The 22,651-nt window shown below is 45.5% G+C and overlaps 1 protein-coding gene across 2 annotated transcripts in view; it reads left to right on the plus strand.

The window, feature by feature from the left end:
• Positions 1–22,651, plus strand: part of LOC146869412 (solute carrier family 12 member 6-like) — an 815,412-nt gene that overhangs the window by 411,594 nt on the left and 381,167 nt on the right. For both annotated transcript variants that reach the window (XM_085599784.1, XM_085599788.1), the window contains exons 12-14: positions 11,702–11,876; positions 12,484–12,602; positions 13,412–13,510. In XM_085599784.1, coding sequence (XP_085455910.1) covers positions 11,702–11,876; positions 12,484–12,602; positions 13,412–13,510 — 393 coding nt within the window. The remainder of the gene's footprint in view (positions 1–11,701; positions 11,877–12,483; positions 12,603–13,411; positions 13,511–22,651) is intronic.

A 22,651-nucleotide genomic window follows, 5' to 3' on the forward strand; every position in this document is an offset into this window, starting at 1 on the left:
CAGTGGATTTCTATTACATTTTCCTTTAGTGCACAGTAGGGAAAATAACTATTTTATCAATGGCTTCAAAGTGAAATCTTGCATATAAAGAGACCCTAGTACAGGAAGACTTTTGGGAAGAAAGCCGTGATGACTCAGGCTCTAGGACAACATCCCTCTTGGTTCATAGAGTTGCTATTGTTCACCCTCTTGCAAGATATCTACTTTCCTATGCACACTCATCCCAAACAACTGATATTTCTTCAGTTTTTTGTCACGTTGGACACCTTGAACTTTTAAATATTGCACTATTTGGATGAGTACCTGCAAAATTAATTGTTGGTGGGATAAGCAGAGATCAACAACTGCAATCCTCGCTCTTCTGCATTGAAAGCTAAACAAGCTTAACACTACGGTTTAGACTGAAGTGCTCCCTTCTTTAGACAACAAAATAGCTGGAGACTTGCAGCCCAGATCAAAAGCCATTCATCCCGCAAACTATGGAAGTACAATTTCATACCCTGGGCCATATCCTTAAGCACTCCACTAGTTACTTTTGAGTAACCAGGAGGCCAAACCAAGAACATCTGGTTAGCTAGTAGCAACAGATGGAAGACTATTTGCAAGACATAGTAAAGGTTATGGGAGCCTAAATTAGGTTAGTCTCATAGCATCATGCTTTCAATCTTTCCATCAGCTTCTCTTTTGAGCAACCTCAGTTTACCTTAAGAGTTTCCCACTTAAGTATTCTGTCCACAAAGGAAGGCACCTGCACATAATTTAATAGATAAATGTGTCAGAGCGGAGTTATTGACACAGCTGTGAAAACCTTTTGGCCCTAAATTGATTGTCCTTCATTAAGGATCCAGATGAATAACATGACCTTCCTCTTTTAGAGATAAAACAAGGGGGCATAAACTGAAGTATACTTTCCACCGAAGCATAGAGGTTATGGCACTGGGGAGTTTAGAACAAGGTTTCCGTTTTGAATAAGCACTTTCAAGGCCTCACCAACAACCTGGCAGAAACCCTCATCAGGTACAAAAGTTCTTCCTACAAATGGAAGCTAAATGGTTGACAGGTAAATTATGTCTTCAGCAAGTGTAGAATTCTTGTTGGTCTGTTTGCAACAATCAAACAATTTTCATTACAGCTAACTGCTTGCCTCAGTAGTAGTTGGAGTTTGAAACGCTCCATATCACTAAGGATTGTAGGAACATCCACCAGGCAGTTAGAGCACAATCATCTAGAAAGCTATAATAGTAAAGTGAAAGTGGTCTGTCACCAGTTAGAAAGTAAGGGTCTGCATCCAGTTCTGTCCAAGCTCTCCAGCTGTGGCATAACGTCTGTCTTTGAACACTTTGACCTCCAGTACTAGTTGATCAGGGTGCATGTTGCTGGTATTTTAAGAAAAAAGAATAGAGCCAGACTCCAACTTGCTGGTATTTCCGTGCATGCTAAAAGTTTATGAAGACCTCCTTTGCACATTTTCACTGGTTGTGTAAGCGCCATGTAAATGGAATTTCAGTATGGTTCATCCTAACACAATAAGCATCTTTTCTGTACCGAAGAACCCTAGGTCAATTGGTCTTAACCTGTGGTCTGGGCATCTTTGGGCATTCGTGAAGCCTACTCAGAGGGCCCAAAACGTCTTAGAAAATTAAATAATATTAACAGATTAATAAATTGTACACAATTAGAGAAGTAAAATGTGCAATTGAAAATTTTATTTTAAAACATTCTGTAAATGCCTAGGAATTTAAAATTGGAAGCTAAAAAATAGTTCATCAAACATTCAAACAGAACATAGTATGTATGATAAGTGGCCTCAATTGAATTTAAAAAAGCTCCAACCTTCATAGTCTTGTGAATTAAATAACATTTGTCATAATTTCTATATTTTTTGTGATGATTGCTTGTTTCTGTAATGTTTTGTGGTTAAAATTCTAAAAAATGCTTAAACGCTTAGCCTGAGGTCACATGCTTCCAGTAATTTCTCAATGGGTGTCCCTAGATTCCAAGATGATTTATTGGGGGTCCCTGAGGTCCAGCAATGATTAAGTCGGGGTCCACAGAAGTTGGAAGATTAAGAACTACTGTTCTAGGCAATGCTAAGAAATAAGCAAATATGTATTACATTTGACCTTAAAGATTTTCACCTCAGTCACTATGTAGTTCTTTCCACTCTCTTTGCAGAGCCATCATTTTAAGCAAATCAGGCTCTCTATTACGTGGAAATGAAAAGATGCCTTAAGTTCTACATAGATAGAGCAAATGTTTTTAGAGCATTTCCTGGACTGTTTGTCGTCTTTGGCCATTTTCGCAAAGAGCAAACAATTTTAAAATAATAGAATTGATAAGGAGGTTGTAGCCTGCATAGCCTTCTGCCATAGCAATGGCGATAAGGATGTTTATCTCTTAAATGCTCTTAGAATTCCAACAAAGGCAGGACAGCTAGAGTTGCAGACTTTGTGCGAGTGCTATTACTGGATATCTTCAAAGCAGTAACTTGGTAGATGGGCATTACTTTCACAAACACTCCTGCTTCACCAACCCAGTCTAGCGTTTGACAGATGACGCTCGGGAACCATCCAGGTTTTTTTTATTGCACTGCTTCCCTTACGGACAATAATTAAGGAAATGTTCATTCTTATCGATAACTACAGTTGTATATGATTGGAATGTTTCAGACATTCTGTGTGACACTATATGTTCCCTTAAGAGGAAATAATTCAAATTCAGCCCAGAATGCAGAAGTTAATCTAGCCAACCTCAAATGCTGTAATCTATAATACATTCTTACTATCAGTCCATGATGAATCAATAAAGTACACCCTCCTAAGATTCTTTCTATCTCTCTTGCTCTCTCGCTCTCTCTCTCTCTAATATATATATATACATATATATATATATATATATATATATATATATATATATATATATATATATATATATATATATATATATATATTCACTGAAAAAACCATAGGTTTCACACACGTTATAGTTAGGAATTAGCATTTAAAAAACCTTGCAAATTCACTTAAAAAACCATAGGTTTCACACATGTTATAGTTAGCTGGGCATTTCCCTCGTAAAAAACCAATGAAATTCCCCCGTTATAGTTAGTGCAGGCAACTATAACTCACGCGACCGCAATCCGCTGCTGATGACGTCAGATATTACATCACTGTATTTAGACACTTATCTACCCATGTCTTCTTCCATTCATCTTTAGCTATACATATATTACATTTTTTTTTTTTTCAGAAAGACACATATGTCATCAGTGATGTAATATCTGACGTCATCAGCAGCGGATTGCGGTCGCGTGAGTTATAGTTGCCTGCACTAACTATAACGGGGGAATTTCATTGGTTTTTTACGAGGGAAATGGCTAGGGGGTCAGGAACTGTCCACCCTGCCCCCTTTTCATGTTCTCCACATTTGTTTTTCACCCCCTCAGAGTGCGAGAGACAAAATGGCGACCGACACTTCCTGGTTTCGACCGATTCGAATGTTTACTAAGATCTAACAACCAATCAGAATTGCGCTCGCGCACGGCAAGGTGCGCGCACCCAGCGCGCACGCTGCGCGCGTACAGTTATATATATTGATTTAAATGCTATTTTCTCTGGAAATACTGAACAGATTTACACCAAACCTGCAAAAGGCACTTCATGGACCTTATGGCTACCTCTCTGCCAAATTTCACGTAATTCGGTTCAGCCGTTCGGGCTGTAGCTGCGACTAAAGTCCCTATGGAAAAATCCATGGGGAAAACGCGTTTTGGGACCCCCCCTTTTTCTCGGCCCCCGCTTGACGAATCACCCCAAGACTTTAAGGGTAGGAGCGGAGCGGAGCGCCCCATTAGTTTTGAAAAGTTCGCGAGGATTCGTCGATCGGCGCCAAAGTTATTCAAAATAGAATTTTGAGATTTCCTATGGAAACTCGGTCCTAACTATAACTATCTACTGGCGACCGCCAGTAGATAATATATATAAATAACCTGGGTTCATCAAGTCTTCACAATCAATAAATGTAACCTCTTGTGACTAATATCACACCCAGATATCAGCCAACGTTTGAAAGCCTTGTGTGAAAATCTAAGCATATCCTTGCTGCTTCCATACCAGTAAATAAGGTAATTGGAATTAGATGCTTCTAACCAAGATTGCAAGATTGTGATGATCAGGAAGAACTGTCTCTGGCATGTAAAATAAGCTTTTCAGTTTGGTCTCAAGTATTCTGATTTCTGGTAACGCGTCATGCTTAGGTCAACAGATATCTAAGGCTGCTTTGAAGAAAGAATCATTCCTACTCATCAGTCTGGCCATTCCCAAACAATATGAAATCCATCATTCCTTAGTGAAAAAGAATATTTAGAACTATATATTTTAATAATGGTGTCAGCTGAGCATTTTGTGAGGAGAATCATCCCAAGTTCAGCCTGAATGAATCTCATAGAGATTGTACAGAAACCCAAAGCCTGGTTCAGGGATTTAGAAATCATATTTCATAGAGTTTGTGATTCTACCTATAGGAAAAGGCTGAATAAGTGTGACATTTGTAGAAGGATAGTCAGGAGAAGACACCTTCTCTTGAAAAAATAAATTGCTGCAGGGCTTGTGTTTGCAGAAACACCTGAATGAACTACAGTGTGTTGTGGACAGATGATGCCAAAGTTGAGTTGTTTGGCTGTAACACATAGGAACATATTGGGTGAAAATCGAACACTGCATACCACCACAAGAACCCCAAACCAACCATCAAGCATGGCGGTGGAGTCATGATGATTTAGATCTCCTTTGCATCGACAGGCACCAAATGCCTCGCAGTCATTGTTCCACCATTAATTCTATGTCAGGACCGGAGGCGAGGATTATGCTATTCTTTCTTCACTTTATTGAATTGCAGCCACTTTAAAGTCAAAACTACTTTTCCCATGAACAATAGGGAAATAACATCAAAACAATAGAGTGCCAACAGATAGTGTCCCATCCATTGCACCAATCAGGAGTCCTCAGGTAGCTGATAGTCCTCTGTCCCTGACTATGCTTCCTCTTTCTTTGCAGCTTGCAGCCAAGATAAGTCTCCTTTTCCTTGTATTGCTTTCTGATGTAATTTATGGTATTGCTTAATATTGTTTTTCACCAAGATTAGTATTATCTGCACTGTTCGATCGCAGACTTTGACAGCCTGCGACGTTTCTTTGTGTTGTTACGCGTTATCTGCACGGAGGCTGTCAGGGACGCGCGCGCGCCATATTTTTCATTTTAAACGCGCGGCGCCCGTTTTGCCTGATAAACGAGTTTTTTCTCAGGGGTAATTCAGCTGCGAGTCGCCGCTACTCGGCGCCTCGCTCCGGCCGTGGGAGTCTCCCTGCTCCCTAGCGGCCGTACCTCAGAGGGCGCCTGAGAGCGTCTCTGATGCGGCGCGCGCCTGGGATTCCGCACATTCCTGAGCGTGTCGGATCCCAGGCTGCATCGCCGCGTGAGCCTTGTCGCATCTGCCCTACACCCCTGACAAGAGTCTGTGCTATATGCCTTTAGGCATTTATTTTTTTTATAATTTCCTTCACACGCCCCCTTGAACGTCCGTTTTCACAGGTCTGTAACTGCTGTTAAGCAGTCTTTGGCAGCGTTTCACTGCCTGGGGGTCCGTATTCTATAGGCCAACAACACTCTGTTTAGAGTCTGTAGTGCAGATTCAATCTGCAGGGATCCATTGGCTGGCAGACTGCCCAATTATATATATATTTGCACCAGGGCTGTTTGGGTCCCAGGCTTTGGGCCTTAAATTGCGAGCACTGCACGCCCATATTACCGGCTGACACCCAGCCCCCCTTTATTAGAGGTTTACCTCCTAGTTTCTACAGCCCTAGTCATCACTTACCTGTTATTCTACTTACCTCTCCATGGAGAACTATCAAGAAGATGTCTATCAACCAAGACGATCAATGGGAAGAGGACCCACTTGCAGCTCTTCCATGGGATGATGACTTTTATGATGCGGTCGATGACTCTATACATAAGGCGGTAGAGCAGGCCGTTACCCCTCTTGAAGAGCGACTGTCCCGAAAAATTGACCAGGCCTGCGAAAAGCTAGCCAGAGCCATGCAGGCTTCGTCCAAAGGTCTTTCCCCCAGCCGTCCGGCCTCGGACATACACCAACCACCAGCCAAACGTACTAGGGAGGCGGGGGTGGATTCTGATGCTTTCAGCCGCCTTAAACAAGCCTTTCTTGCAAGTTCTGTCCTGCCGGCAACCCCCTCTACTTCGGCAGACGGGGACCCTGGGGACGCGGACACCTCTTCTGAACAGTCCTGTCCCTGGCTTCCTTCCAAGTCAGCGCCAATCTCTAGCGAGCCAAATTTGTGTGCGGACATGCTGGACCCGGATGACCTCTTGCATCCACGCTCCTCTGACTGGGCCCCCTCCGAGAAGGTCACCCAGTATGTGGCCAGCAGGATCCGGCGCCCTCTCGAGCCAACAGCTCGTAGTTGCCTTGGGGCAGAGTGCCCCTGTCTCTCCTTGGAAGGGAAGGTAGCCGCCACTCCTGAGATTGACCCCAGAATGGCTACCTTTTTACAAAAATTTGTCAAAGACCCTAAGAAAGGCATCGACAGGTCCTGGCGTGCCTGTCAAGACAAACTACTGGCTGTCTTGGGGCCCGCTACCAAAATCCTAGATATGGCCGAAGAGGCCAAGGCCTCGGACTCTCTCATATCCCCCGAACATCTCTCCTCCTGGGTCCAACGTGTAGTGGTGTTCCTCGGGAACGCCAACTGCACGCTTTCCACAGAGCGGCGCAGGTCGCTTCTAATCAAGGTTGACCCCAAACTTGGGGACCTGGCAGACACTGAAGCGGGACCAGTCGCACAGGCTGGCCTCTTTAGCGAACCCTTTATCAAGGAGCTAGGGAGGTTTGTTAACACCTGTACCTCCCTGGATAGAGCGCAGACTTCCATCAGGAAGGTGTTTCGCCCTCAGGTTTTCCGCGGGGCCGGACGAGGTAGGGGCCGCTCGTCCAGCCGTCCAAATCAGCACAGTGGGCAAGGCTCCAGTCAAGGACAATATCAAGATCAACCCCGCTTTGGGAACTTTTACCCCACCCATGGACGCCGAGGCAAGAACAGAGGTGGCAGAGGAGGAGGCTGATCCAATTCTTCCGGTGAGTGCTCTCCCATCTTCCCTTCTAAAAGTGGGGGGGCCGCCTGGCGCATTTTTTCCCAATGTGGACTTCCATCACAGGGGATGCTTGGGTTCTGCAGACTGTAAGGGGCTTTCACATAAAGTTTCAGGGGACCCCTTTGCAACGCACTCCTTCCCGTCCACTCTGTTTTTCCGAGGCAGACGCTGTCCTGGTCGACCAGGAGGTCCATTCTCTTCTAGACAAAGGGGCGATAGTAGAAACCCTGCAGCACCCCAGAGGTTTCCTCAGCAACCTCTTCCTCGTAGACAAAGTGGACGGGGGCCAGTGCCCGGTCATCAAATTACACGAAATCAACGAGTGGCTAGTTTATCGCCACTTCAAGATGGAGGGGATCCATCTTCTTCGCAATATTCTCTGTCCGGGCGACTGGATGGCGCGCCTCGAACTCAAATGCGCTTACTTAGTGATCCCTATCTTTCCCCCTCACCGCCGATTCCTGCAGTTCCTTTGGCGCAACAAGACTTACGAGTTCTCCACTCTCCCATTCGGCCTGTCCTCCGCTCCCTGGTGTTTCACCAAGGTTCTGCGGCCGGCGATAGAACGTCTTCGGGCGTCGGGCATGAGATTCATCGTCTATTTAGATGACATTCTGCTAATGGCGCAGGATCCTTGAACCCTTTCTCGGCACCTGCAAACCGCGGTGGATCTCCTTCAGAACCTAGGGTTCGTGATAAACGAAACCAAGTCCACTCTGGTTCCTTCCCAAAAAGTAGTATTTCTCGGTTTCTTAATAGACTCAATGGAATCTACTCTCAGCCTTCCTGCTCGCAAGATGCTGAAAATTCACCACGAGATTCGGAGGGCTTTATCCCTGACTCAGATTTCCCTCAGACAATTAGCTCGGGTGGTGGGCTTACTATCTGCATCCATCCAAGCTATCTTCCCGGGCCCGCTCCACTACAGAGCACTTCAACGTCTCAAAGCGGCGCATCTCCGCAAGGGCCGATCATACTCCCACAAAGTGGGTCTGACACCGGAGGCCAGGGAAGAGCTTCAGTGGTGGCTTTCCAACATGGAAGCCTGGAATGGTCGGGCCATTTTCGGGTCCGCGCCAGACAGCGTTATCGAGTCCGACACGAGCAGATCCGGCTGGGGCGCGAAGTGTGGCGACTTCACCACGGGGGGTGTGTGGTCTCCGTCGGAGCAACAATTACACATCAACTGTCTGGAACTTCTGGCTAGATCGTTCGCGATCAAATGCTGGACCAAGGACTCGGTTCACTCGTGCGTCCTTCTCAAGATGGACAACATCTCGGCTGTCCGGTATATCAATCATCTGGGAGGCACTCACTCCAGAGCTCTTTTGAACCTGGTTGCGAACTTTTGGCAGTACTGCCTGGATCGTCAGATCTCAGTCATGGCGGAGTACCTGCCCGGGCAGGACAACCAAGTGGCAGACTTTCACTCGTGCCACTTCCACGATCTGAGCCTCTGGAAACTACACACGGGGGTATTCGCAGATCTCCAGAGTCTTTGGGGTCCCTTCTCTGTAGACCTCTTTGCCTCTCGCCTAGATCACCAGCTTCCCCGGTTCTACAGTTGGAGGTCGGAACCTCTGGCGGAGCAGACAGACGCGTTTCTCCAAGATTGGCGGTCCGAGATGGCCTATGCCTTTCCCCCGCATGCAATGATAACTCTGGTGTCCGCCCAGGTTCGACGCCAAGAAGCAAGCATTGTGGTCATTTTGCCGATTTGGAGGTCGCAAGTATGGTTTCTGGTTCTTCTGGAACTTTCCTGTGATTCTCCAATCCTACACTCCCCTCTTTCCCGCTCTTCTCAGTCCGGACGGGTGTCCTCACCCGTTGATAGAGCAGGGCTCCCTGGCTCTCATGGCATGGTGGATTACTGGGGAAGATGGGCGGTCCCAGGCCTTTCGGGAGCGGCTGAGAGTAGCTTGTCCAGGGCCTGGGCAGACAGCACCCTCAAGCGTTATCGGTCCACCTGGAGAAGGTGGTGTCGTTGGTGTATGCGACGGAGTTTCAATCCCGTGGCAGCTGATGTGTCTGCCATCTTGAATTTTCTGGCTTTCCTAGCAGAGGACGGTCTCGCGTACAGAACCATCAATACCTTCAGGTCCGCAATTTCTGCTGGTCATGCTTTAGTTGATGGTTCACCTGTTGGAGAACATCCTTTAGTTTGTCGTCTCCTTCAGGGTATACGTCTCTCGCTTCCCCCGGAACTTTGTTACTCTCAGTTGTGGGATGTCAACAGGGTGTTGAATCTATTCCAATCATGGCAACCGAATAGATTCCAAACCAGGAAGGAACTGTCAGCGAAGCTAGCCATGCTACTGTGTCTGATCTCTTGCAGACGGGTTTCGGACGACAGAGCTCTGGATGTGTCCAGCAGAATGTTCTCCCCCGCTGGTGTAACGTTCACCATTCGTAGGCGCACTAAATGCGGTACGACTTCTGTGTCCTACCCCACCTTTCCGGACTCCCCGAAATTATGTGGTGTTGCGTGTCTCAAAGCTTATGAGGAGATGACAGAGGAATTCAGGCCTCCTGGGGAACGCCAGTTGCTCATAGCACTATAAAAGCCCCACAAGGCAGTGTCTTCCCCCACGATTGCCCGTTGGGTGCGCTGGATAATGCAAGAAGCAGGCATTGATGTACGAGCGTTTGGTTCTCATTCTACCAGAGGTGCTATGGCCTCTAAAGCTTTTACCCTGGGAGCTCGTCTGGAAGACATCCTGAATGCTGCGGATTGGTCTTCAGACTCTACCTTTAAACGGTTTTACTTCAAACCGGTGGTTTACATGGCTCATTTGGTTGTGAGCAACCTTTAAACGAGCATAATCCTCGCCTCCGGTCCTGACATAGAATGAAAAATTTCCTAGCTAACGTAACGGAAAGTTTCAATTCTATTAAGGACTCAGAGGTGAGGATTATCCCACCCAGGGTACAACTTCGTTGACTACCTTCCCTCCCTCGTATTTGAGTAAGTACGATGTTTTAGTACTGGTATTTTGATATGATTCCAATGTATTGTACTTGCATACATACTTTGAAGTTTCTTTCCTCAGGGCTAAACCTTAGCCATTACTGTCGCTCACGCTTGTTTTTAATTTCCAGGGGATTCAAGCAAACAAGACTCCTGATGCGGGTTCACTGGCTGACCGAGCGACGAAAGAGGAAGCATAGTCAGGGACAGAGGACTATCAGCTACCTGAGGACTCCTGATTGGTGCAATGGATGGGACACTCTATCTGTGGGCACTCTATTGTTTTGATGTTATTTCCCTATTGTTCATGGGAAAAGTAGTTTTGACTTGAAAGTGGCTGCAATTCAATAAAGTGAAGAAAGAGTAGCATAATCCTTGCCTCTGAGTCCTTAATAGAATTGAAACTTTCCGTTACGTTAGCTAGGACATTTTTCATTCCTCTCTACAACTGCTCCTTCCGAGGAAATTGTGAGAGCACTTGTCCAACAGCTAAAGCTTAGCTGGAAGTGGTTACGGGGAAATAATTTTCAAAAAAGGCTTCTAGTGAGCAGGATTGGAGGGTCAGTGCCACAATGGATAAGGCATTGGCCTTTTAAGCCAGGGATTTTGAGTTCGAGTCCCACCTGAGGTCTAGGCTTCATCCTTCTAGACGTTTGGAGAAACCTAGATATATTCTCTAGGCTTACTCTCAGAAGCTTTCTACAGATCAGGTACTTTAAATTGCCCCATTCTACTTCTTCCTACTCAGTATTACCACTTCAGCATAGTGCAAGTATGATGACATAGCGGACTTCTGAGTTCTATCTTGTTAGCTACTTCGTTACTTGAGTCCTTAAGTATGGATAATACTAATAGTGAATTTATGCTTATGACATAATGAAAATTGGTTCCCTGTGGTCTGTTGTACCTCTGTGGCTTCAGTGCCTAATGATCTTATGGTTGATGACCTTGATCTACTGATCTTGAAGGCATTGGCTGGTTTTGAGTGTAGTTGTCGGAGATCATTGAGTCTGTTCTGTATGGTGGTTGTCCTTATATACCCCCCAGCTCCCCACTCAAGGTATCCATATGGCTCAAGTGTTGGTAACTAATGTTATGTTGAATGTTTGCAATGCTGTTTTTATGTGGTCACACTTGTGACTATTGAGGCAGAATCTAACTCCCTGATTCTGTAATCTTTGTATTTTGTTTTTCTGTCATTTGTTTTGGAATCCAAAATGGGCGACATTAAGTAATAGAAAGTAATGAATAATCCACAGTAAATGCAGATTGAGGTTTATTAAGGCAATTTAGTTGATTTAAAGCCATGCTTAGGATAGCCTGCAGATTATTTAATCCAGGGAGCATTGAAGTATTCCTCCTTTGACTGCTTTGTAGAAGGTCGGTTTTTGATGCTTATTTTACACCTGCATTGGCTGAGATGGTCTACCCTACCTTATGGGTTTTCCATAGATTCGTTGTGCACAAGGCAACCAATTACGCTCTTTTGTCTGTGATGTATTATTTTAGAGAACACATTTCTAAACTGTCCAGCAAACACCAAACTCGTGTTCCCTTTCCTCAGGTTTGGCCATGCAGTGAACAGGAACTTGGTTGTTGGTACACTGTCATGGCCATCTCCTTGGGTGATTGTGATTGGATCCTTCTTCTCCACCTGTGGAGCCGGTCTTCAGAGCCTGACTGGTGCGCCACGACTTCTGCAAGCCATAGCCAAGGACAATATAATTCCGTTCCTGCGGGTAAGAATTCTCCATTATCATATTTTAACATCTGCCACAATGCCACCTGCCACTCCCCCTATGAACAAACACCCCTGTTCCTGCTGGTACGATATTTCCATCAGCATATAGTTTTTCAGTGATGTATGTGACTCTTGCCCTTTTTACCGTCAGCATTTAGACTGAAACACTTGGAGCACATGGTCTGTTTTTTAAGCCATGGTCTGTTTTTTAAGCCATGGTCTCTTTTTTTAAGCCAGATACACTAACTCGCCTTCAGTCCAACCAAATAAACCCTCACCTCATGCAGTCCTTAATGATTTCAGTCAATCTGACAAAGCAGAAAGAATAATCCAATATGTGAGGGCGAAATCATTCAATCCTCTCTTTTTACCTTCACCTCACCGGGGATGACTCACTGACTGCCTTTGCATGCTTTGGAGCAATACAATGCCCACCACACACGTCTGACTAGGGACACTCATTTGCTAGTATGAGCAATCCTGGTCAGCACTTCCATGTGAGAGGTCCAAGCCATATTTCTTTCGAAGAGCACTCTAACCAGGTACACACAGTCTTCCATGTCTGAACTTTTTCCTAATTAGCTACTTATTTCTCAACCCAACAGGTCTTTGGGCATGGAAAGTCAAATGGTGAACCGACATGGGCGCTCCTCCTGACAGCTGCCATTGCAGAATTGGGTATCCTCATTGCTTCGCTGGACCTTGTGGCACCAATCCTCTCCATGTACGTGTTCTCGCATTGCTGTGGTTTAAATATCCCTTCATAGAAACCACAGTGTATTCATAACTCTCTTCTTTAGTCTTTGATGGACTCTAAACCTGAGAGATTAATATGTTGACTAAAGCAGTTAATTTTCTTTTTTTGTTTAAATTTGTTTGAGTTTTAACATTTTAGATACAGTTTGACAAACTTCTATTAAAATTGCATGCATGATTTGCATAATTGAACATACACCAATGAGAATCTGCATAAGGAGAGCACGCATGCCTTATATTGTTTGTGCGTCATATAACATGTATTGTGAGTGTTAATACTTAAAAAAACAGGGTATATATTAACTGGGGCATTTTTGTGTTGTATCATTTATAAACCAGTTCATTCTTAGATTCATGTTCCTCTGTTTCAATAATATTGTCATTCTGTGATGAGTTATTTCTTGTCCTCAAGAAAGGCATCGCAGCATGTGAAGGATTCTTGGACTGTTCTCTGGAAGGATCGACTGCAGGAATATTTGTAGCAGTAAGTGGGTAGATGAGTCAAATAAATGAGGTCGCTCTTTGAAAAGATCACCTTCAGCTATCAATGGAAGTCTATGGCTTTTGCCTGTTCTATTGTTACTATCAAGCCCGCATGACTACAACAAGTTTAGCAACCTCTGAAGTCTGTCAGCAGTTAGTGCCACTCTATTTTGTCTTGAAAGTAATGTTGTTTTCGTGATAATGGTCTTAGACGGGTATTATTGATAGAGTGCCAAATGCCAATCTTAGTGCCGTTTTAATACATTTTGTATTTCTCTTTTTCCTTGTCCCCAGGTTTTTTCTGATGTGTTACCTCTTTGTGAATTTAGCATGTGCTTTGCAGACCTTGCTCCGTTCTCCCAATTGGCGCCCCCGATTTCATTATTACCACTGGTAAGTGTTGTTGATTTGCCAAATATTTTAGCACATTAGCATTGTGGGCAGACATAAATAAGGTCAGCCTCTTGCCTTTGGTTTGCAAAAAAAAATTAAGCAAGCTGTCAAAAATGATCTCATTTCCTTAAATCGACCCTCACTGCTTAAATATTTCTTTTCAAGATCATGCAGCTCTTCTCTAATCAGAGGTGAGAATTCCTCATGCTTGTGTTTTGAGGAATACGTGGAAGTACACAAATCATGTGATGCTGTTTTTAAGTTTTAAGCTGCTGCAAGTATCTTTTTCTTTTGCTGCTCACCTTTGGAATATCCCAAGGCGCTACTCTGGATCCGGACATATTGAGAGCAGTTCTTCCTCGGATGGTGCCGTGTGATTCTGCATTAACTTTGTTCCACCCTTAAATGAGCAGAGCAGAGACACTTATAGGTGCCACTCTTGGTCTCTGGCGTCCGTTCCTTCCTTGCTGTTCCTTTGAAGTCAGGTCAGTTGACACGCTTTTCCATTGAATTTCAGTGTGCAAGGTAACCATGTCCCCAACTAAAGCTGCAGGGTTCCAGTCATCTCATGGCTGCAGTAAACAGTTGTCTGTTGACCTGTGACAGGTCGTCCGTTCGGTCTCAAGAAGACAAAGATGTGCTCGACTCAAACCTGCCACTGATCTATCCATAGAGACATTCTGAAAGTGGCAAGGTGCCAATCGATCTCACTTCCAACCCCTGATCGAGGAACCGATTTCACAGTTGATATCTAATTACAAAGAAAAATGAAAAACCTGTCTCTGATTGCGTAAAGCGGAAGTACCTCGCTGTAGAAGGAGAGCAAATCTCCAAAGGGGTCGAGCTTCAGTGGTAAACAGTAACCAGTGCCACATACTTGTTTTGAATTCTTTACTATTTACTCAAGATGAGTATCAGCATCTGGTATGGCCAAACTATAAAAAAAACAATGGGGGCGGCTTGAGGTAAGCTCCGGTCCGACGGTGGCACTGGAAAGACTTTCAGTGAGGCTGTTGCAACCTAGTTTACAGAAAGAACCATTTCATTCCGGTCATATGATTTGAAAGAGACATGTGGCGATTTGGCCTCCGTCGGACCTGCGCTTACCTCATGCCGCACCCATTGATATGTATAGCGGACCCCCAGCGTCGATATTGATTGGCATATTGAGGAATACGCCTGCTCTGCAACAGCATTTTACCGAAAAGGGAGTTTGAGCTCGTAGCTTCCTTTGTTCCAGTGTCGCCCATAAATCCATTTCTATCTGTTGCTTTTGGGGATCCAAGAACTCCTGTGAATTTGGTCATTTTACGTCTATTGGATTGTAGATTATCAGAACAAGATAATGTATCCTTTCCTGAGGACAGTCATCGGCGGATCACTTCACTTCTATCTGGGCAACAACTAATATATTTCTTTGTTGTCCCTCTCTGATGTTCCTGACAAGAGTGGAGACAATCTTATCTTTGTGTGGACCTTCAATTGTATTTTTTTTCTCCCCCTCAACTTTTCAACCCCACATCGAGTTAAGAAATTGTTCACTTGAGCACCCTGAGGAAGGTTTGGTCATACGTCGGCACATGACGAAACAGGAACATGAGGAGCACTCCTCTGGATGATGCTGTTTACATCATATATTGTAAAAAGAAATCAATGTACAAAGCTGAATGTTAGTGACCAGACTTATGTTCTACATCAAAAGACTAATTGAAATGTTTTCTAGCGCACTAAGCTTTATCAGAGCTCTCCAAGTGAACAGAGAAGTATATATGATTTTGATCCTTTTATCATTACATGCATTCCTGTTTGTGTTTACAAATGCTAGTCCATTTATATTTTGTGTCTGTTGGTGGAAATAGTTTGTATGTGTTATGTATGATTGCTGTGTAGGAGAGACTGAATAGAATGAGTGAATGGGGGTGACAGAAGAAGGTAACATTTGTACTTATAACATATTACTGTGTAGTTTCATAAGTGGTCATAATATATGTATATAAACGGCTGATACCCATTTTGATTAAATGGTAAAGAATTCAAAACAAGTATGTGGCAGGTTATTGTTTAATATTGAGCAGTGAGATCTTTCCGCTTTACGCAATCAGAGGCAGGTTTTTCCTCTTTGTTTGTATTTCGGCTTCTTGATTTCTCTTGTAGCCTCCCTGCATTATAGTTCGGAGGGCCTCTTTTTATTTGTTATCAATGAGCTCAGAGTTTCCCAGACCATTGCCGATGTCACAGCAGGTTGAGGCATTTACGAAGGCCATAGTGTGTATTGTTGGCACTCTTCCAGCTCCATGTGGCATGTTTTCACAGCCCAAGTGTCCGCTCATTGGTCAGCAATCTGCACCATCGGAGCCCCTGGAACCTGCCTTGGGGTCTCTGATGCTGACTTCCAATCCAGCTCCAATACCCGCGTCACTCCCTTCTTTGTGAACGCCACTCCCGACGTCACTGGAGGGGATTCTGTGTCGACCCCAGGTTACAGCCCCAACCCCTCTCGACACCTACTAAGGTCACACTTTGCTGTACTCCAGCCCCAGGTCACATAGAATCTGATTTAGAAAACATTCTTCAGCGGTCACATAACTGTCTTCAGTTGCTTTCTATTTCGATTCTGACCATAGCTCCAGTTGGAGATTTCAATGGAGATAATGGGATGATTTACCCTGCATTATGATGGTGACAGTTAATATTTGGCTTCACAAGAGGCCGGTGGGCTGAATACTTCCCCTGATACAGGAACGGGTTCCCCCCTTCGGCTGTCAATGGACAAGAGTGTTTCCTTTGTAGAAGTTATCAGACACGCTGCTGAGGTCCTGGATTGACAACTGACTTCTGCTGAGGTTAAAACAAATGTGGTTACAGAAATTCTTCAACTGCTGTTCAATAATGCCCTAACCAACACCCTTTTGGGCACTTGGACTAAAGCTTGCTCTAGCCCTCTTTTGGGCACTTGTTCTAAAGCTTGCCCACAAGTGAACAGACAGGTGGCCAGACGCCACAGGCTGATGCCTGGCAACCCTCGTTTCTATGTGCATCGTCCTCCGCCTGTGAGTGTCGTGGGCCAAGCATCCACCAGCAAAATTATTCTTCATGCTTTCACTATGACTCCCTCGTCCCCGGACAGGAAGTCGAAAACCATTGAGGGGTTTTGGAAACAAATGTTATTTGCGGTCAGTCTAGCCTTGAAGCAGGTCAATGTCGATTGCTTACTGGGCGGTAATACGCATAGCAGCTGGGGCATGGCCTGCAAGATGTTGCTGGCAGCTACTTAGGAGTTAAGAGCCTCTCTGGCTCAAACCATTCAGGATGTGATTAAATATATAATTTGGACTGGCCTGTACACTATAGATTGTTTGCAGCGAACAGTTGGCACTGGTGTGGTGCCATGCATTGATGAGATCCGCAGGCTTTTCTGGGGATGTGCAGGCATCTCCCATGGATATGCCTTTTTATTTTTACTCATTCCTGGTGGGCGAAAAGCTAATTCCCCTTTGGAGCACTTCAATAAAAGCTGGGCTACAGTGCACTCTTTGTGCCTTTTCGACCCCTGCCAGACAGTTAACGCAACAATTTCAGGTCTTCAGGGCTCCTCCAGAGGTTTGGTGTGTAGAAAGTGCCAGGCTCCAATCAGCCCAGTTCTAGGTACCTCATCCCTTTCGTGGCCAGGTACGGAGACTGAGCTGACAACATGCAGGTCACCAGGGGCACTGATCGTCCCAGCCAAGATCCTCTGCGTAATCTGCCTCTAAACCACTTTACTTTGCCCTTAGCAGCTCATCACCAGACTATGGGAGGCAGGACTCAACATTTTCTTACAGAGTGACTGTCCATCACAACTGACAGATGGGACCCCCCAGATAGTCCAACAAGGCTATGCCCTGTCGTTTCTTTCTGACCCACTGTATCGGAGCAGCACCTATCCATTTCACTTCAAGAGAGGTGAGCTCTTCTGTCCATAGATGCTGTAGAGAAGGTGCAAACGTCAGAGATAGGACTAGGTTATTTCTCCGCTATTCCTTCATGCCAAAGAAGCATGGAGTCCTTCATCCTATTTTAGATCTTCATCCTGTAATTGCCTTATTGTTCAACATTCAAAATGCTCATGCTGGCCTAGGTTCTCGCTGCCCTGGATCTTAGTTAATGGCTTGTCGCCCTGGACCGGAAGGATACATACTTTAATGTGACGGTGCTGCAGCCCCAGAGACGGCACCTATGGTTCAAAGTCGGCCTGGTGCGTTTTTAATTTGATATGCTCACTTTCGGCCTTACCAGTGTGGGCGTTCACAAACATGATGGTGGTGGTTGCTGCCCAATGTCTGAGGTTGGGGATGCCAGTTTTCCCCTACCTTGATGACAGGCCTTTCAAGACGGGCTCACCGTTGTAAGTAGTAGACTGCATAAAGACGACAGTGAACCTCCTGGATCATTGGGGTTCTCAAACAATGAGCCAAAATCATGCCTGCCTCCTTTGCAGAGGTTTTCTTTTACTGGAGCTGTTCAGGACACAGTGCAGTTCGGCGCCTTCCCTCCGTTCCAGTGTGACCAGGACATTCAGGCTTTGATCCTGGTGTTTCAGCATCAGATCTGGATCTTGTTGAGAGCAGCTCTGAGACTTCCTGGCCTCGTGCATCCTGCTCATCCATTCCACCAGGTGCCATATGCTGACTCTGCAGTGGGATCTGAAGTCTGTGGGCCCAGTGCCAAGGGAACTTGCCATGCATCATTCAGGTTTTGGAGGCGACTGCAAAAGACCCACAATGGTGACTACTTGTATGAATTCTAACCAGCAGTAGACCCTTCCCCATCCAGAGCTGATGGTGGTGATGGATGCATCACTGCTGGGCTGAGGGGCCATCTGGAGGGCTATGCTCTCCAGTGAAATCACGGCTCCTAATAAATCTATTAGAGCTGCAGGCCATCCACCTAGCATTGAAGGACTTCTTGCAGTCTATCAAGGGAAGGCTGGTGCAAGTTCTCACAAATAACGCTACCACTATATGATACTGCAACAAGCAGGGCAGAGTTTGGTCCTGTGCCCAGAGGCTATGCACCTCTGGAACTGGCTGAAGCATTCGTGCCTCTCCCTGATCGTGATACACCTGGCAAGATCTTTAAATGCCAAAGTGGATGAGCTCAGATAGCAACACTTGGGGGATCACAAATGGCAGTTGCACACGGAGGTGGCGCAGTGTATCCAACAGTTGGAAGAACCCAGGGTGGGTCTTTTCACGACCGTTGAGAAAATGCAGTGTCAAAACTTCTGTGTTAGCATTCCTAAGAACACTCCTCTAGGAGACTCATTTAGCCTTGAATGGAGCTTAGGACTCCTGTATGCCTCTCCTGCCCCAGCTTCTGAAGATTAGGAAAGACCCGGTCCAATTAATCCTAGTGGCTCTGGATTAGGCCAGGACGATGTGGTACCCTCACCTACTGGGCATGAGCATCTGTCCTCTGATCAGGCTGGCACTTCGGGAAGATCTCCTGTTGCAGCAGCAGGGAAAGGTTCTGCACACAGACCTGCGTAAAGTGCACCTCCATGCTTGGAGATTGAGCGGCAGCAATTCATGGCATTCGATCTACTACCTGAGGTTTATGCCGGGCAATGGGTACGTTTGTAGCCTGTTATGGAGTTTGTAAAGCAGGTCTGTTGCAAGCCAAACTGCTGGATGTTTTATGGTTTGTTTTATATTTGTACCAGCAAGGTCTTGCAGTTGGCACTATGAAAGGTCATTTGTCTGTCCTTTCGGCCTTTTTACATTCGCCGGACCAGCCATCCTTCTTTATGTCACCTGTTGTAATGAGATTTCTAAAGGGTTTGATACTTGCATTCCCTCACAAACCATTTGTGATGCCACAGTAGGATCACATTTTGGTTCTGATGCACCTCATGTACAGGCCCTTCTAGCCAATCCATGGCTGCTCGCTGTGCCTTCCAACTCTCAACATTGCTCAGGGCAATCACTTAAGATCGTCTCATGAGCGTGCTGCAAAGTGTCTTGTTGCAGCCGCCCTACATCACCTCTTTTCTAGACAAACTATAGCTGAGGGCCACCGCGGCTTTTTTGCCAAAAATTGTGACTCCTTTTCACTTCGGACAATCCATTACTCCCAATGTTCTTTGCTCCTCCTCCCCCCTTGAAAGAGGAGGAGAGACTCCACTAGTTGCAAGGATCCTTAAACGTTTAAATCAGTTACGCCCAAGATCATCAAGAGGGCAAACTGCTTTTTGTTGGCTTGTTATGAACCCCAGTGTACCCCAATATAGGCCAAGGTAGTTACACAACCTTTTACCTACATCTGTCCTCCCATTGTTCTGCATAACGCGTCTGACTTTTTACCTAGTTAGGTGCCACATGAGTGTCGTGTGGTTTTCTCCAAAAACTAGCCTCATGTATTATGAATGAGGATTCTCAGTACCGCAGCAGGATTACCATCTTCTGCCTAATACCTCTGTATAAGGGTCACCTCTATCATCATCCTTGCCCGACATGCCTATAGTACACTTCTAGGTAGATCCCCTGAATGTACCGGTTAGGTATATAAGCGCTACATCTTCCCTAAGCAAACGAGAGGAGAAAAAAACTTCCCTGCTGACGTGAGACGCTGAGGTTTCTGCACGCAGACACGCCAGCACACAGTGGTCTGACATCCCTCGCGGGGTGTCCTCCTTGAGACCAAGACGGGGTCCTTCGCTCTCCCACATCAAGTAATGGGGTTGGCACTATCCTAAGGGGATTCTTGGCTATACACCTACTACATGCCAGGTACACTTAGGTACATCTAGTTAGGGCTTGCATCGTAGGAGTACACATTTTTACTGTTATGTAGCTATATGCCTGCATATATTAATTGTTTTAGCATTATTGTAGAATTCTACCTTTTTTTACTCTGTTGATGCTAATAACCGTATATATATCGGTTTCTATCTTATGGTTGTCGCAGTACACTTATTTTACACTAGAATGACGCTGGTTCAATGAATACTTAATGAAACCGTCCCCATATTTTATTCCGTCTATCTCTCTGAGACAAAGTGAGCACGAGTGACTGAGCGAAAAGTACTTTACTGTTTCCACGATCCCTGAGAGGTCAGAGTTGTCATGTTGGATAGTTGCCAGAAACTATTCGCTCCTTGGTAAGAGGAACTGGAATCAGTCTGGACACCAATCCCTTAGTTTATGTTGTCTAAACACGCAGATACTATACAGATTTGTTGAAACTACATGACAGGCTCTTTGGGGTGGAGAAAGATAAGGCAGTCCAGAAAAGGATTTTAGTAAGATTACGATCTGCTGTCCATTAGCCAAGAAGTGTGTCCGGAAGGACTGAGGACCTTTCTCACCAGGACCACGGCTACTGCCACCGTATTGGCATGGGGAGTGCCTGTCCTTGACATCAGTTAGGCTGTGACCTGTGCATCAGTGCATAACTTCACAAAGCACTACTGCCTTGATAGTCAGTTACTAACAGAAAGGCATTTTGGCGATTCTGTTCTGCTGAACTTTTTGTTCTGAGCCCAATCCACAGGCCCTTCACTTGCAAGATACTGCTTTGGTATCTAGTCTAAAGATAAACAACCTGCTTTCTAATAGACTTCTCACTATAGATTTGCTACCTTGTGAATGGCATCAGACTGGATTGGGAAACCTTCCAGTAGCAATTTACTCACGTTTTACTGTGCCATGGGACTCTACATCGGACCGGACCTGCCCCCGATGTGACAATAGGGCCACTATATCTGCACCACCTCGGCGTGCTGATGTCCGTTCCATTCTTTCCGTACCTTCTGATGCGGATCCAGAGCACCATCAAATCCTGTCAGCTTGACAGAATCCATTTCCCTCACATTTTCACAGTGTGGAAGGGGCATGTCCCTGCCTAAAACTACAGGGCTCCAACAGTGCAGTGACTGCCATCTCCAGAAGTCTCGGGTCCAAGTACAACTCAACGTCGAGTGACTGTGGTGCTAAGACACACTTGCACTTCTGCTCCTTAGGCCAATCTTGTAATTGATTGTCATCGAAGTCATAAAGCTCAGATAAGCCCAAGAAATCAAAGAGCAGAAGAAGTCCAAACATGACTCTCCTTCGTCCAGCAACTCCTACGTTGGGGGTCGTGTGACACCCCAGGTACGTCCATTTCAGAGTTGTTCTTTGAATTAATTCGATTACATCCTTGCGCCTGATGGCCCCAGACTTCCCAGGCTATCGGCGAAGCCCGACAGCTCCATGAGTTAAGACTAGTAATGGACCAGATTTTCGGTACCCCTCAGAATTCTTCTGGAGCGTCTCTCGCCACTCCAGTGGTATTCCGATTTGCGAATTAATCCCAGACAATGACCGCACCACTTGATCTGAACCAGAGGCTGGTCCTCTCCTTGTGCTTGGCTCTGCCAATTCTGACACAACATGTAGTGCCTCCTTCTGTGCCATGACTGACACTGCCAGTTTGTTGGACTGCAAGAGTCATTTTCACAATACCATCTCTCCCCAGGTCACAAACAACACATCTTGACTATAATGCTGATGATAATTATGATGATTAGAAAATGTTTCATGATTTTCAAGATGCCAGCGGCCTTGTTACTGCCCCCGAAATTGGCCTTTCCTCCCCTTATTTGGCCATGTCCTACTTTGCAACCATGATCACGAGAATGGCTGAAGTATTAGACCTAATCTTACCCACAGCAGAGGTCATAACAAATGTCCTGAATGATATCCTCAACTCAGGACAGTCAAGCCAAGAACCTCTTCTCACATTTAGTGAGGCTCCTTCTGGTGTGCTGATTGGCACCTGGGCAAAGCCAGGATCTAGCCCACCAAGCAGTTAGTAAGGCAACATAGGCCTTCCTCCAGGGATCTGGATTTTGTCTTGCTGTATCCAGCTACGGAAATCCTGGTGGTCCAGGCGTAAATGAGCAGAATCAATCCAAACACGTTTCTGATCACCCAACCTGACAGGGAGTCCAAACTCATGGAAATCTTCATCAATGAGTGTATAAGGAATTGCAGTTACACACTTAGGTGGCACAATGAATCTTCTGCTACACAAATGGTTTCGACTGCCAGCCTTGCACTTAAGTCTGTCAACACCAGCTGCCTCCTATGGAGGTATTCATGTGCATTGAGGGATAGAGGG

The sequence above is a fragment of the Triturus cristatus genome, chromosome 1_1, assembly GCF_964204655.1.
Source record: "Triturus cristatus chromosome 1_1, aTriCri1.1, whole genome shotgun sequence".
In the NCBI taxonomy this organism is placed as follows: Eukaryota; Metazoa; Chordata; class Amphibia; order Caudata; family Salamandridae; genus Triturus; species Triturus cristatus.